General features: G+C 43.3%; 1 protein-coding gene across 1 annotated transcript in view; it reads left to right on the plus strand.

The window, feature by feature from the left end:
- ttll7 (tubulin tyrosine ligase-like family, member 7) overlaps positions 1-15,384 on the plus strand; it is a 110,909-nt gene that overhangs the window by 52,768 nt on the left and 42,757 nt on the right. The window contains exons 7-9 of the mRNA XM_039002058.1: positions 7,900-8,122; positions 8,717-8,881; positions 15,169-15,327. Coding sequence (XP_038857986.1) covers positions 7,900-8,122; positions 8,717-8,881; positions 15,169-15,327 — 547 coding nt within the window. The remainder of the gene's footprint in view (positions 1-7,899; positions 8,123-8,716; positions 8,882-15,168; positions 15,328-15,384) is intronic.

Genomic DNA, 15,384 nt, shown 5'->3' on the forward strand with positions numbered 1-15,384 from the left:
CTGCAGGAATGTCCACCGGAGCTGTTGCCAGATCATTTTATGTTAATTTCTCTACCGTTAGCTGCCTCCAATGTCATTTTAAAGAATTTGGCAGCACGTCCAATCGGCCTTACAACCGCAGACCACGTGTAACCACGTCAGCCCAGGACCTGTATCCTGGGCTGTATCACCGCCTGGTACGGCAACTGCTCCGCCCAAAACCATAAGGCTCTCCAGAGCGTAGTGCGGTGTCTGCACAATGCATCACCGGGGAAAAATACCTGCTCTCCAGGAAACCTACATCACCCGATGTCACAGGAAGGCCAAAAATATCATCAAGGACAACAACCACCCGAGCCACTGCCTGTTCACCTCGCTATTATCCAGAAGACGAGGTCATTACAGGTGCATCAAAGCTGGGACCGAGAGACTGAAAAACAGCTTCTACCTCAAGGCCATCAGACTGTTAAACATCCATCACTAACATTGAGTGGCTGCTGCCAACATACTGACTCAAGTCTCAATCACCACTTTATTTTAAGAATGTGAAATGTCAGAACAATAGTAGGGAGGATGATTTATTTCAGCTTTTATTTCTTTCATCACATTCCCAGTTGGTCAGAAGTTTATGTACACTCAATTAGTATTTGGTAGCATTGCCTTTAAATTGTTTAACTTGAGTCAAACGTTTCGGGTAGCCTTCCACAAGCTTCCCACAATAAGTTGGGTGAATTTTGGCCCATTCCTCCTGACAGAGCTGGTGTAACAGTCAGGTTTCCTCCTTACTCGCACACGCTTTTTCAGTTCTGCCCACAGATTTTCTATAGGATTGAGGTCAGGGATTTGTGATGGCCACTCCAATTCCTTGACTTTGTTGTCTTTAAGCCATTTTGCCACAACTTTGGAAGTATGCTTGGGGTCACTGTCCAGTTGGAAGACCCATTTGCAACCAAGCTTTAACTTCCTGACTGATGTCTTGAGATGTTGCTTCAATATATCCACATAATTTTCCTCCCTCATGATGCCATCTATTTTGTGAAGTGCACCAGTCCTTCCTGCAGGAAAGCACCCCCACAACATGATGCTGCCACCCCCATGCTTCATGGTTGGGATGGTGTTCTTCGGCTTGCAAGCCTCCCCCTTTTTCCTCCAAACATAACGATGGTCATTATGGCCAAACAGTACTATTTTTAACTCATCAGACCAGAGGACATTTCTCCAAAAAGTACGATCTTTGCCCTCATGTGCAGTTGCAAACCATAGTCTGGCTTTTTATGGCGGTTTTGGAGCAGTGGCTTCTTCCTTGCTGAGCGGCCTTTCAGGTTATGTCGATATAGTACTCGTATTACTGTAGATATAGATACTTATGTACCTGTTTCCTCCAGCATCTTCACTGGGTCCTTTGCTGTTGTTCTGGGATTGATTTGCACTTTTCGCACCTAAGTACATTCATCTCTAGGAGACAATATGCGTCTCGTTCCTGAGCGGTATGACGGCTGCGTTGTCCCATGGTGTTCATACTTGCATACTATTGTTTGTACAGATGAACGTAGTACCTTCAGATGTTTGGAAATTGCTCCCAAGGATGAACCAGACTTGTGGAGTTCTACAATTTATTTTCTGAGGTCTTGGCTGATTTCTTTTGATTTTCCCATGATGTCAAGCAGAGGCACTGAGTTTGAAGATAGGCCTTGAAATACATCCACAGGTACACCTCCAATTGACTCAAATGATGTCATACATCCGGGACAGTGCGTCTGTCTTCGCGTTCTGGGAACCTGGTCTGTAGGATAGGGTGAAAACAAAACGGGTAAAAAACATAGTCCACCGTGCCTGGCGAGGGTTAAGTCTCCTCGCCGCCCGAATTTACTCCAGATTGCGGTGGTCAGTCCATATGAGAAAAGGTTGTTTAGCCCCCTTAGGCCTTGACGACAGCCAACAGCTCCCGGTTCCCCACGTCATAGTTTCGCTCCGCCGGACTGAGTTTCTTCGAAAATAAGGCACAGGGGCGGAGCTTTGGTGGCGTACCCGAGCGCTGAGAGAGCACGGCTCCTATCCCAGCCTCGGACGCGTCCACCTCCACTATGAACGCCAAAGAGGTATCCGGATGAGCCAGCTCCATGAGCGGTGGTGCTGGGGGATGGAATCGACAGACTCTGATCTGGACGTCCGCGGGTAGCCAGCAGGTTATCCAGCCGGATGGACAGGTCCACCAGCTGGTTAAAGGTGAGAGTGGTGTCACTGCAGGCAAACTCCCGACGGACGTCCTCGCGTAAACTACAACGGTAGTGATCGATCAGGGCCCAGTCGTTCCATCCCGCGCCAGCGGCCAGGGTCCGAAAGTCCAAAGCGAACTCCTGTGCGCTTCTCGTCCCCTGCCTAAGGTGTACGAGACGTTCAGGACGTGAAATCCTTGAATTGGTCCAACACCGCTTCTCCTTCCCCCCAATCTGCGTTGGCCCACTCCAGGGCTTTCCCTGAGAGACAGGAGCCGGGTGGACGGTTTCCAGGTCGAGCTCCAGCTGGAGTAGGAACCCCTGACATCCCGCAGCCGTTCCATCATACTCCCTCAGAAGAGCGAGCTGAATCCCACTGGGACCGGGTGAAGGAGGGGTGAGTAGTGGTGCCCTTGGTGGTGCTGGTGGAAGCGCGGGAGGAACTCCTCTTCTCTTCCAGCGATCCATAGTCAGCAGGACGCGATCCTTGGCGGTGCCGAGATCCTTGGCGGAAGTCGTGACAGTTCTGGACTCGGGGATTGTGAAGAGACCTTTAGTGGCATGTCTTGTGGGGTATGTGTGTCCGAGCTGTGTGCCAGTAGTTCAAACAGACAGCTCGGTGCATTCAACATGTCAGTACCTCTCACAAATACAAGTAATGATGAAGTCAATCTCTCCTCCACTTTGAGCCAGGCGAGATTGACATGCATATTATTAATGTTAGTTCTCTGTGTACATCCAAGGGCCAGCCGTGCTGCCCTGTTCTGAGCCAATTGCAAATGTTCCTAAGTCCCTCTGAACAGTTGTCCAGGTGCGACAAAACTAGGGCCTGTAGGACCTGCCTTGTTGATAGTACTGTTAAGAATGAGCAGCACTTTATTATAGACAGACTTCTCCCCATGCTAGCTACTGTTGTATCAAAATGTTTTTTAATAAAGCCCTTTTGTGGGGAAAAACTAATTCTGATTGGTTTGGCCTGGCTCCCCAGTGAGTGCATCCCTGCCCAGTCAGGTGAAATCCATAGATTAGAGCCTAATATTTTTTTTTCAATTGACTGATTTCCTTATTGTACATGGAGGATTTATAAAGCCAGGCACATTTAACAGTTAGGCTGTTAACTATAGTCTTAATAAAGTTAGACAATTATGGCAAGGGCTGTTTTCTCGTCTCCTAACTCAACTGCTGCCTCCGACCCATTGTTCTCAACACCTATATGCTGGGTAACTTTGCTATTATGCACATACTGTATCTACATTGTCTAGGAAAAGGCGCCAATTCAACAGCACACCGATGTTTCAGAACCGCGGACAGCGACCTCTATCCAATGCCAGAGAAAGTGCATTTGTTATAAAATAATATGGTTTTTATTAGTGTTGCACCATTTTTCTTATGTAATAATCATATCCAATTTCAGTAGCACATGTCTTAGGGTGGTGGACTGTGCCATCCCCACGGCCTCCACAATGGATTAGTCCACTCAGCCAGGTGAGAATCAGGCAGGTGTTTTGTACACCATGAAACTTTAAAAAATATATACTGTGTGTATATATACAGTACCAGTCAAAAGTTTGGACACACCTACTCATTCCAGGGTTTTTCTTATTGTGTTAAACCATTGTGTTAAACCAATCAAAATATATTTTATATTTGAGATTCTTCAAAGTAGCCACCCTTTGCCTTGATGACAGCTTTGCACACGCTTGGCATTCTCTCAACCAGCTTCATGAGGTAGTCACCTGGAATGCGTTTGAATTAACAGGTGTGCCTTAAATGTTAATTTGTGGAATTTCTTTCCTTCTTAATTAATGCGTTTGAGCCAATTAGTTGTGTTGTGACATTGTAGGGGTGGTATACAGAAGATAGCCCTATTTGGTAAAAGACGAAGTCCATATTATGGCAAGAACAGCTCAAATAAGCAAAGAGAAACGACAGTCCATCATTACTTTACTTTACATTACTTTACTTTACAACACGAAGGACAATCAATCCGGAAAATTTCAAGAACTTTGAAAGTTTCTTCAAGTGCATTAGCAAAAACCACAAAGACCCAGAGTTACCTCTGCTGCAGAGGATAAGTTCATTAGTGTTACTTTTCTCTGAAATTGCAGCCCAAATAAATGCTTCACAGAGTTGACGTAACAGACGCATCTCAACATCAACTGTTCAGAGGAGACTGGATGAATCAGGCCTTCATGGTCGAATTGCTGCAAAGAAACCACTACTAAAGGACACCAATAAGAAGAGGAGACTTGCTTGTGCCAAGAAACACAAGCAATGGACATTAGACCGGTGGAAATCTGTCTTTTGGTCTGATGAGATTTTTGGTTCCAACCACCATGTCTTTGTGAAACGCAGAGTAGGTAAATGGATGATCTCCGCATGTGTAGTTTCCACCGTGAAGCATGGAGGTGTCATTCTGTGGGGGTGCTTTGCTGGTGACACTGTTGGTGATTTTATTTAAAATTCAAGGCACACTTAACCAGCATGGCTTCCACAGCATTCTGCAGCAATACGCCATCCCATCTGGTTAGCACTTAGTCCCACAATCATTTGTTTCAACAGGACAATGACCCAACACACCTCCAGGCTGTGTAAGGGCTATTTGACCAAGAAGGAGAGTGATGGAGTGCTGCATCAGTTGACCTGGCCTCGACAATCACCCGACCTCAACCCAATTGAGATGGTTTGGGATGAGTTGGACCGCAGAGTGAAGGAAAAGCAGCCAACAAGTGCTCAGCAATTGCGGGAACTCCTTCAAGACTGTTGGAAAAGCATTCCAGGTGAAGCTGGTTGAGAGAATGCCAAGAGTGTTCAAAGCTGTCATCAAGGCAAAGAGTGGCTACTTCGAAGAATCTCAAATATATAATATATTTTGATTTGTTTAACACTTCTTTGGTTACTGCATGATTCCATATGTGTTATTTCATTGTTTTGATGTCTTCACTATTATTCTACAATGTAGAAAATAGTACAAATAAAGAAATACCCTGGAATGAGTAGGTGTGCCCAAACTTTTGACTGGTACTGTATAAACTGCTCGACCTAAAGAAATGTTGGTCGACCAACAGCCTATCGACGAGTTTACTAAATGGGTTCAGCCCTAGCCTATACCATACCTCTATTCCCTTGGATGTGATTAGGACAACATTAGAAAACCTTGTTAAAACATGGTTTCCTCATTTTCCTGTTGTCGCTTAGTGCCTCCATACCTCCCTATAAGGTCCCACAGCCTCCATCCAGGCCAAAGCTTCTGTCTACCCAGAAAATAGTTTTATTTTGTAGTTTATTTGAAAATACCAACTTTTCAAATACTTGAGGTAGTTGAATTTAGAGTTTCAACTAAAGGTTATTATTTTCTATGATATTCAAATACAGGTCTCAGAAAAACAAATAATATTACAAAATATTTTAAATACCTCTCAAAAAAATAAAATAATATTTGAAGGTATTTGAAAACATGCACGTTAGTTGAAAACAAAACAAACACTTATTGATGGCTGTCAAATATTTGCTGAAGAACCAAAAACCACAACAAGCAGTTGAATTAGTCTAAATATATGATCATGACCACATAGTTTGGAGGGCTATCGTATATGAATCGTAATATATAGTCTAGAATTAAATACCTGAGGCTCGTGGAATCATCTCAACATTAGAGTAGACCACTTTCGCAGTTTAAAAATGATATATTTTCATATATTCAGACAAGGTAATTAAGTAACACTTGACATCAAGTTCTTATACAGGTGTAGCAACTTTGATTACTACAATAGTAACATTGTTGTTACATAGGACTTTGGAATTGCTCTATGATTGCATAATAATACATACAAGTCACTATTCATCTGATGTACAGTAGTTGCAAAAACTCAGCTCATTGCTATGCAATTAAAATGCAATTACCAAAGTGTTATTTAACAGCATGCTAATAAAATGTTCCAAAAGTAATTAAAGTGTTATTACACAGGCACAAGAACAGGTTCATGTTAATTGCTACTAAGAATGCTAACAGTAGGGCCTCCCGGGTGGCGCAGTGGTCTAGGGCACTGCATCGCAGTGCTAGCTGCGCCACCAGAGCCTCTGGGTTCGCGCCCAGGCTCTGTCGCAGCCGGCCGCGACCGGGAGGTCCGTGGGGCGACGCACAATTGGGCTAGCGTCGTCCGGTTTGGCCGGTAGGGATATCCTTGTCTCATCGCGCTCCAGCGACTCCTGTGGCGGGCCGGGCGCAGTGCGCGCTAACCAAGGGGGCCAGGTGCACGGTGTTTCCTCCGACACATTGGTGCGGCTGGCTTCCGGGTTGGAGGCGCGCTGTGTTAAGAAGCAGTGCGGCTTGGTTGGGTTGTGCTTCGGAGGACGCATGGCTTTCGACCTTCGTCTCTCCCAAGCCCGTACGGGAGTTCTAGCGATGAGACAAGATAGTAATTACTAGCGATTGGATACCACGAAAATTGGGGAGCAAAGGGGATAAAAAAAAAAAAAAAGAACAGTAACAGTACTAACAGTAACAACATGTGTCTATTAACTGTGTAAAGGAAACAAAATATCCCCAAAAACTGCCTTCTTGAATGAACTACAGCCAAGGTAGATGGAAAATCATGTTTGTATACGGAGTAAACTATCTCTTTAAAGATGGTATAGGGTGTGTTTGAAACAAGACGGGCAAAGAGGTTAAAAGTTGTTTTTGCTAAGCTTCCAGCTTTCTGTTTGCAATGATTGGAAATGGCTTTTAATTTCTCTGCAGTATTTTCAGGTGTCATAAAATCAATTGCAGCTTTCAACCTTTTCAGTGGCATGTTGAAAGAGTCATGCAGTCGTTGAGCGTCACTCCTTATTTATAGTTATCAGTACAAAATATCATTGGTTGCACTGGTTTGACTTCATTATCTACACCAGGGACAATGGACATCCAGGAGAATGGACATGTACAAAATGTTAAGATATAAATGTATCATGACGATCAAATATGATCTAATGTCAGATGGATTTGAATAGTATAGGAAACAATTATATACTTTCCACAAAGCATATTTAAAAGTATAGTTATCCAATGTCTGGTCTACTCCCATGAAACAGAAAGGGGCGGGGGGTGCACCAGTATGTAACCAATTTAGCTCTGAGTGATGGTGATACGTTTTAGCCTGGACCAAGTTTTCTTAGGGATGGCTGTTTGGAAAACACCCTCACCCCCACTCAATGGCCACAAGCCAGGCTAACTGGGGGGGGAACTGCAGCCTGCATACTATAACCCCATAACCCCTGAGTGCCAGTGACAAGAGACCAAAGCAAATAAATGAAAGTAGAGGTTGAAATGGACAAGCATTTCCTTTTCTATTAGCCTGCACATAGTCAGAGGCCATGGAACAGCATTTGATCTCGTTTACTGCTCCCAAGGATGGAGTTTGTAGCTGTTGGACTGTTTGCTTAGACCAAAAATGTCAATCTTTACAATCCTCTCCAGATGCTGCACTAGTGCTCATACAGGCTTCCGTTTAAGTTATTCGTAGGACTTTATGTGTTTGTATATTTGTGTAGAGCACTTGTCAACCGGAGCTTTAGTGAGAGAGATTTGGCCTTACCTTTTCTTTGTGCTCATTCATATAGAGCATATTTTCTGTTTCCAAATTCTCAATACACTTGAGGATTTGAAGCTACGTCAATGGAAGTAGCGAGAGACAAAGTCCTTATGTTGTTGTTCTTCTGTCAGGATCTCCTTGATACGAAACTGTGAGAAGCTACCGGCTCAAGCTCAAGACCACTTCATAGTGCAGGAGTACCTAGACAAACCGTTCTTAATGGAGGGCTACAAGTTTGACCTCAGGATCTACATCCTTGTAACGTCCTGTGACCCTCTACGCATCTTCCTCTACAATGACGGCCTCGTCAGGATGGGCACAGAGAAATACCACACGCCCAACGAGGCCAACCTGGTGAGTGTGAAATACACACACGGGGATGCACATACTTACAGGCACATACATACACACGCACTTACGGAAATACACACACACTATAAAGGGCATATCGTGCCATTATCCGATGCAGCCCATGACTGCCAGCCTGTTACTGTATCAGGGAATATAGTGACCATGGTATTACTGCCATGTAGGCAGGGATGTCTTGTCTTCTTGTTTGAGATACTGCCCAACTACAAATGGCATTGGTCTTAATACCAAAGTTTTTTTTTGTCAATATACTTTTATCATTGGCTTTATGAACAAAACATATGAAGATACAAAAGATATAGGACATACTGTAACAATATGCAGGGTTAAGCAATTAAAAGCAAAAGGAGTGAGTAAGAACTACAGCAATGTAGCAAACATTTTGTTAACTCCGACCCGGGCCCGTATGGGTCAATATTTAGGATCAGTTTGAATTTTTAGATCACAATGAATATGATTTAGATGGACAGAGGGGATCTGATCCTAGATCAGCACTTCTACTCTGAAACACTCGATACATACTGAACTAGGGATTTGAAACGATTCAATCATTCATTATACCCCCTGCTCTCTCCACAGAGCCAGCTGTACATGCATCTAACAAACTACTCCGTCAACAAACACAACGAGAACTTCGAGAGGGACGAGACGGCAGACAAAGGCAGCAAGAGGTCCATTGGTTGGTTCACTGAGTTCCTGCACATGAACGATTACGACGTGGCCAAGTTCTGGGGCGATGTTTCCGTAAGTGTGAGCACAGGTACACACACACAGACACACACACACACACCCACTGAGCATCCGCGTACCATTCCAGTTACGGCCAAGGTTTGAAGACTTTTGTTATGACAGGGATTCAACGACCTCCAGGCTTGTTTGGCTTTTGGATGGGCGAAACAAAACAAGTGGAGGCGTCTCTTGGAAGTCTCACGTACTCGTTCTGCTTGCGGTTTGTCCATCCCAAACACCTTTCTCCAGTATCTTTCATCTTGTCTGAATCGGGGCGTTCGTTTGGTTTGCGTTCTCTCTCTTAAATCTCGCTTGTTGCAGCTGTTTCTCAACTCCTCCTGTAATCTGTTATTATCTATGCGTGCATGTAGTCACTTTAATAACTCTACCTACATGTACATATTACCTCGACTAACCGGTGCCTCCGCACATTGACTTTGTACCGGTACCCCCTGTATTAAGACTCGCTATTGTTATTTTACTGCTGCTCTTTAATTACTTGTTCCTTTTATTTCTTATTCTTATTTGTATTTTTTAAACTGCGTTGTTGGTTAGGGGCTTGTAAGTAAGCATTTGCATTTGTATTCGGCGCAAGTGACTAATACAATTTGATTTGATTCAATCATCTCTCCACTGTATACCCCTCAGTCCTCCCATTTTCATTTTCATTCTCATTCTATCAGCCTTCATCCCTTTTCAATCCGATTGTTTGTTTCTCACCCTCAAATCAAACACCTTTTCTCCCTCTTGAATTCCTGCCTCATATTTTCTCCTCTAACCTCCAACATCCCCTAGCTTTGAAAACGTTTACTTCTGTCTTTACTTACTTCTTAATCTCTCAACCCCATTTTCTCCTAATAGGAGGCCTTATTTAAACTCGTGGCTGCCAATTTACCCTCTACTCCTTGTCTTCATAACTCTCGGCGCTTCCGAAACATCTCTCCTTTCTCCGGGTTTACAATTGTTCACTTTCCTTTAAGGATTTGAAAGGAAAATGACCGGTGCATGCACCAATCCAACGCTTTCAAATGTGTAGGTGGTTAAGAACGAGTGCACACTTCAGGAGAAAGGAGATATTATTGGGACACACCCTTACTCTATCCATCTCTCCTCTCGGCACCCGGCTGTTGTTGTGTCCAACGTTTTTCGTGTATCACCTCTTGTAACCTTTTGCTCTCTCATCTCTCCCCGAAACGCGTACTTTTTTTCTGTCAGCCTATTCTGCTGACAACTCCCGCTTCAGACGTTTCACCCCTCCACTTCTCCCTCTTGATCCTCTTTACCTCCCTCTCCTTCCCTCTGTAGTGACATGATGCTGTGCTGTTGAATGAGAACATTGTCGACATCAGATATCAATTCCTGCTGTGCCCATAGAAGAGGAAGCAATGTGAATTATATTGTGCTTACCGAATTAAGTAAAGTGATCCATCCATTACCAGCTTTACTGATTGAACCTAACGTGTCAACTACGTTAGGACAGTCACATATCCACGGACGTCGTGTCATAGGACCTCCAGTGACTCCATGGAGGGGTGCGTCTGTCCTAAAATTGAAACTGTATCGGCTAGTTAGTTACTGTGTCCTCTGTGTAGCCTCCGTTTATGGTGCCCATATTTGGACAGACACATGTCCATAGATGTTGTGTAATAGTAAGAGTCACTAGGACTCGAACTCAACTTCCACGGACCTGTGTTTCTGTCCTAATATGTACACCGTATCGGCTAGTTAGTTACTTTATCCTCGGTACACGGGCCCAGCAAGACACTGGCCGCACTCTTTGTTTCTCTTCTAGAGACTTGACTCTGTTCTGCCACCTACTACCTAATAGCTCTTCACACTGCAATTCACACACTGTATTCTCTCACTGCCTGCTTCCTTTCAACCATCCTTCATATAGCTACAAATCTGACCATCTCAAATCTCTTTCACTCCCTGCCAAGGACAGAGATGCTATTAAAAAGGCAGGATTCAAGCTTGAGAAATGTGCATGTGATTTACATTTTTGTGTAATTCTCTCGTTGACATAAATGCCATCATGTGTACGAAAGTTTGAGTTATGCGCTGGATTCTGAAGTTACTATAGGATTTGACCTGAGGATTTGACTTGAACAATCGTTCTAGTGCTGCCGTCCCTGGACAACATATGCCCCTGGAGGCAGCGGTTCGATCCCCCGTTTCTCCACTCACTTTCTGCACTGCCTCTCTCATCTATCTCTTCTTAACATCTTCAGGTCAAATCCTATAGTAACTTCAGAATGTACAGTGCATTCGGGAAAGTTTTCAAATCCCTTGACTTTTTCCACAATTTGTTACGTTACAGACTTATTCTGAAACATATTAAATAGTTTTTTCCCTTATCAATCAACACACAATACCGCATAATGACAAGGGCAAAACAGTTTTTTTGAAATTTTTGCCAAAAAAATTATACTGAAATATCAAATTTACCCTATTCAGACCCTTGACTCAGTACTTTGTTAAAGCACCTTTGGCAGCAATTACAGCCTCGAGTCTTCTTGGGTATGACGCTACAAGCTTGGCACACCTGTATTTGGGGAGTTGCTCCCATTCTTCTCTGCAGATCCTCTCAAAGCTCTTTCAGGTTGGATGGGGAGTATCGCTGCACAGCTTTTTTTGGTTCACTCCAGAGATGTTTGATCGGGTTCAAGTCCGGGCTCTGGCTGGGCCACTCAAGGACATTCAGAGACTTGTCCCAAAGCCACTCCTGTGTTGTCTTGGCTGTATGCTTTGGGTCGTTGTCCTGTTGGAAGGTGAACCTTCACCCCAGTCTGAGGTCCTGTGCACTCTGGAGCAGGTTTTCATCAAGGATCTCTCTGTATTTTGCTCCATCTATCTTTCCCTCGATCCTGACTAGTCTTCCAGTCCCTGCCGCTGAAATACATCCCCACAGCATGAGGCTGCCACCAGCATACTTCACCGTAGGGATGGTGCCAGGCCAAAGAGTTCAATCTTGGTTTCATCAGACCAGAGAATCTTGCTTTTCATGGTCTGATAGTCTTTAGGTGCCCTTTGGCAAACTCCAAGCGGGCTGTCATGTGCCTTTTAATGAGGAGTGGCTTCCGTCTGGCCACTCTACCATAAAGGCCTGATTGGTGGAGTGCTGCGGAGATGTTTGTCCTTCTGGAAGATTCTCCTATCTCCACAGAGGAAATTTGTAGCTCTGTCAGAGTGACCATCATGTTCTTGGTCATCTCCCGTACCAAGGCCCTTCTCCCCCAATGGACAATTCCTTCGACCTTATGGCTTGGTTTTGCTCTGACATGTATTGTCAACTGTGGGACCTTATTTAGACAGGTGTGTGCCTTTCCAAATCATGTCCACAGGTTGACTCCAAGTTGTAGAAAAATCTGAAGGATGATTAATGGAACAGGATGCACCTGAGCTCAATTTTGAGTGTCCAAGTAAAGGGGCTGAATATTTATGTAAATAAGGTATTTGTTTTTTAAATTTGTTTAAATTTGCTAACATTTCTAAAAAACTGTTTTCGCTTTGTTATTATGGGGTGTTGTGTGTAGATTGATGAGGAACATGTTTTAATTAATACATTTTAGAATAAGGTTGTAACGTAACAAAATGTGGAAAAAGTGAACGGGTCTGAATACTTCCCGAATGCACCTGTCAACAAAACACTTAAAAAATACCGCCAAATATATGTGACCGGCTTCAATTCGATCTTATGTAGCAAAATTAGAAATTGTGTTTTTTACATTGGATTAAAGACAGCTACAGTACAGCTACAGTACAAAATGGTATATCATACACTGCAGTTGAGGAACAATGGAAAAGTAATTCTGCTTTGAAAGTTGATAAACTTGTAACCCCACTTTTGAGAGAATGGCCCTTGAATGTTTTGGTACACCTACTGGACAGCTCTTCTTTGTCTACTCCTATTCAGCATTATTAGCCCCACCCATCTCTTTAAGGATTCACATATGAAGACATGCGCTAAACAGAATGAGTAAGGTAGTGTAGTAAACAACCAACAATTTCAAGACTAAAACTGGTTTAAGTAGTAACTTACAATAAGGAAAAACTCCAGGTAAAAATGCACTTCATGTAGTCCTTGGCCTATATCCTAATTTGACTTTGAAAGTGTCCAGATAAAATAGTGCATAAATATTTTAGAGTTATTGTCTAAATTGATGGGTAATGTGAAAAATGCTATAACCACCCCCCAGCCACATCTAGCTAAGTAGACATGTACACATGTTCATGAAATACTAATAGATGGCCGTAATCACAACGCAAGTATTTTGTTTAAACATGTAGCTAGCTAGCTAAACCATGAACCATAATCCCAACCCATACCTACAGTACAAACGGATTGTGACAGCATACCACTATGCATGAAATGCTGGAGGATGAATCTGCAGGTAGCTGAAGCTAACCAACTAAGTTCAATGTTAGCTAGCTAGCTAACATTAGGTTATAACTAGCAATGCAAATGGATTTCTGAGATACAAATGATATTACGACACAGATCATACACGTAATGTTAGCTAGCGAGCCAGCAAGCTAACGTTCGCTAGCTAGCGAACAGTACACTTTATCTTGGAATGAAAACGACTTTCTGACAACATTTGAAATGTAAAGTATCTGAACTCTTATGTAGCTAAACTCTTACCCGTTTACATTGATGCACACTTTACGGCAGCGTGTCTTGTCCGTTTGGTTTGTAGCTAGCTACAGCTTGTTTGCCCCGTTGTTGTGTCAAGTCACTCCGGTTCACACTGACCATGTGCAGAAAATAGTCCATCACAACTTTTTCCCACTGATTTTTGTTGATAGCGCCTGCTAAATTCTGGGCAGCAATGTTGTTGAAAGCAGTAGGAACGCATTCAAAAAAACTGCGGTAGCAAGGATTATCTACACATACTGAAGCACGGCAGACCAATCAGAACTCATCTCTCGGCATGTCCAGCCCACCCATTATCTCAGCCAATCATGGGTAGCAGGAAGGTTCCTGAATTTTTCTGTGGCTAAACTAACTAGACTCGTAATTTAACAATTGTATTTACAGATGGTGTACAAGTTTGTTATTCAGGCACATAAAAGTTCACGTTCCAGAAGGCATTTCTACCAAAAAATGCATTTTGCTCATAATCTAAATTAACTTTCAGATGCCTCTCCTGTGAACTTGTGCCGTGCGACTTACTCCGTCCTAGCTTCTATATGTGTATGTGTATATTTATATATATATATACATACACATACATATATATATACATACACATACATATATATGTATGTATGTGTATAAATAAATGTATAAATAAATACAAATATATTAACAAACAAGGTATTGTAGGATTGTTTACTGATAAGTAGAGATTTTCTCCTCTCTGTCCAAAGTGGGCCAAAGCTACCTGGTTTGAAAACACAAACATCTGGGGAAACACACAAACACATACCAGTCTCCAGCCTGGCGAATGACCCAAGCCAATGTTACACTGGGCATCTCTTTACAGGGTACCTGCCTGCATCTCTCTCATATACCCCCACTGCCTACATGAGATACACATAGACCTGTCCTTCCTGCAGTACACACACACCACAGGTCGTCCCTGAAACACAGTCCGTCTCGTGGGGAGCCCACGCCTGCCTCAGCCCTGATAAGAGAACACAGGGCCTGGTCTGTGCTAGGCCTGTTGTCCGTCTCTCTCTCTCTCTCTCGCGCTCTCGCTCTCTCTCTCTCTCTCTCTCTCTCTCTCTCTCTCTCTCTCTCTCTCTCTCTCTCTCTCACTCACTCACTCACTCACTCACTCACTCACTCACTCACTCACTCACTCACTCACTCACTCACTCACTCACTCACTCACTCACTCACTCACTCACTCACTCACTCAAAGACCAGCTTTAACTAATGTTACTCCTCACGTTGCTCTTTTCACTGCCTGCAGTCTTTTGTGAGCTTGTGTGTATCTTGTGTGTGTATCATGTTTATGTGTGTCTGTGTTTGTGTGTGTGTGTGTTTGAGAGAGCAGGCAGTTATATCAACAATACATTTTTCCTTTTCTTTACACATTAGATAATATACGTAAAAATTATGTCTCAGACCTAGACAATGAATTAGATGTTGTTTTTTAAATATTAATTCATAACAAAATTAAAATGTTTACGTCTGAGTTCTCTGCAGTGCAGACTTCAGATTGGCATATACCACTTAGAATGCAGGCCTAATATAGAATAATTGAATAATTGTTGAATAATTAGAGGTAGAGTAAAGAGAAGAGGAGGTTTTTGTGGGTTGATAGTATCTTACTATCTGTGTTTTTTAACAGGAGCTGGTGGTGAAGACTCTGATAGTGGCTGAGCCCCACGTCCTCCATGCCTACCGCATGTGTCGCCCCGGACAGCCACCAGGGAGCGACAGTGTCTGCTTTGAGGTGCTGGGCTTTGACATCATCCTGGACCGCAAGCTCAAACCCTGGCTTCTGGAGGTATGACATGCACCGAGACACGCATAAATGCATAAATGAACACACATTTTTGTTGTT

This window comes from Salvelinus namaycush, chromosome 10 (genome assembly GCF_016432855.1).
Source record: "Salvelinus namaycush isolate Seneca chromosome 10, SaNama_1.0, whole genome shotgun sequence".
Classification (NCBI taxonomy): domain Eukaryota; kingdom Metazoa; phylum Chordata; class Actinopteri; order Salmoniformes; family Salmonidae; genus Salvelinus; species Salvelinus namaycush.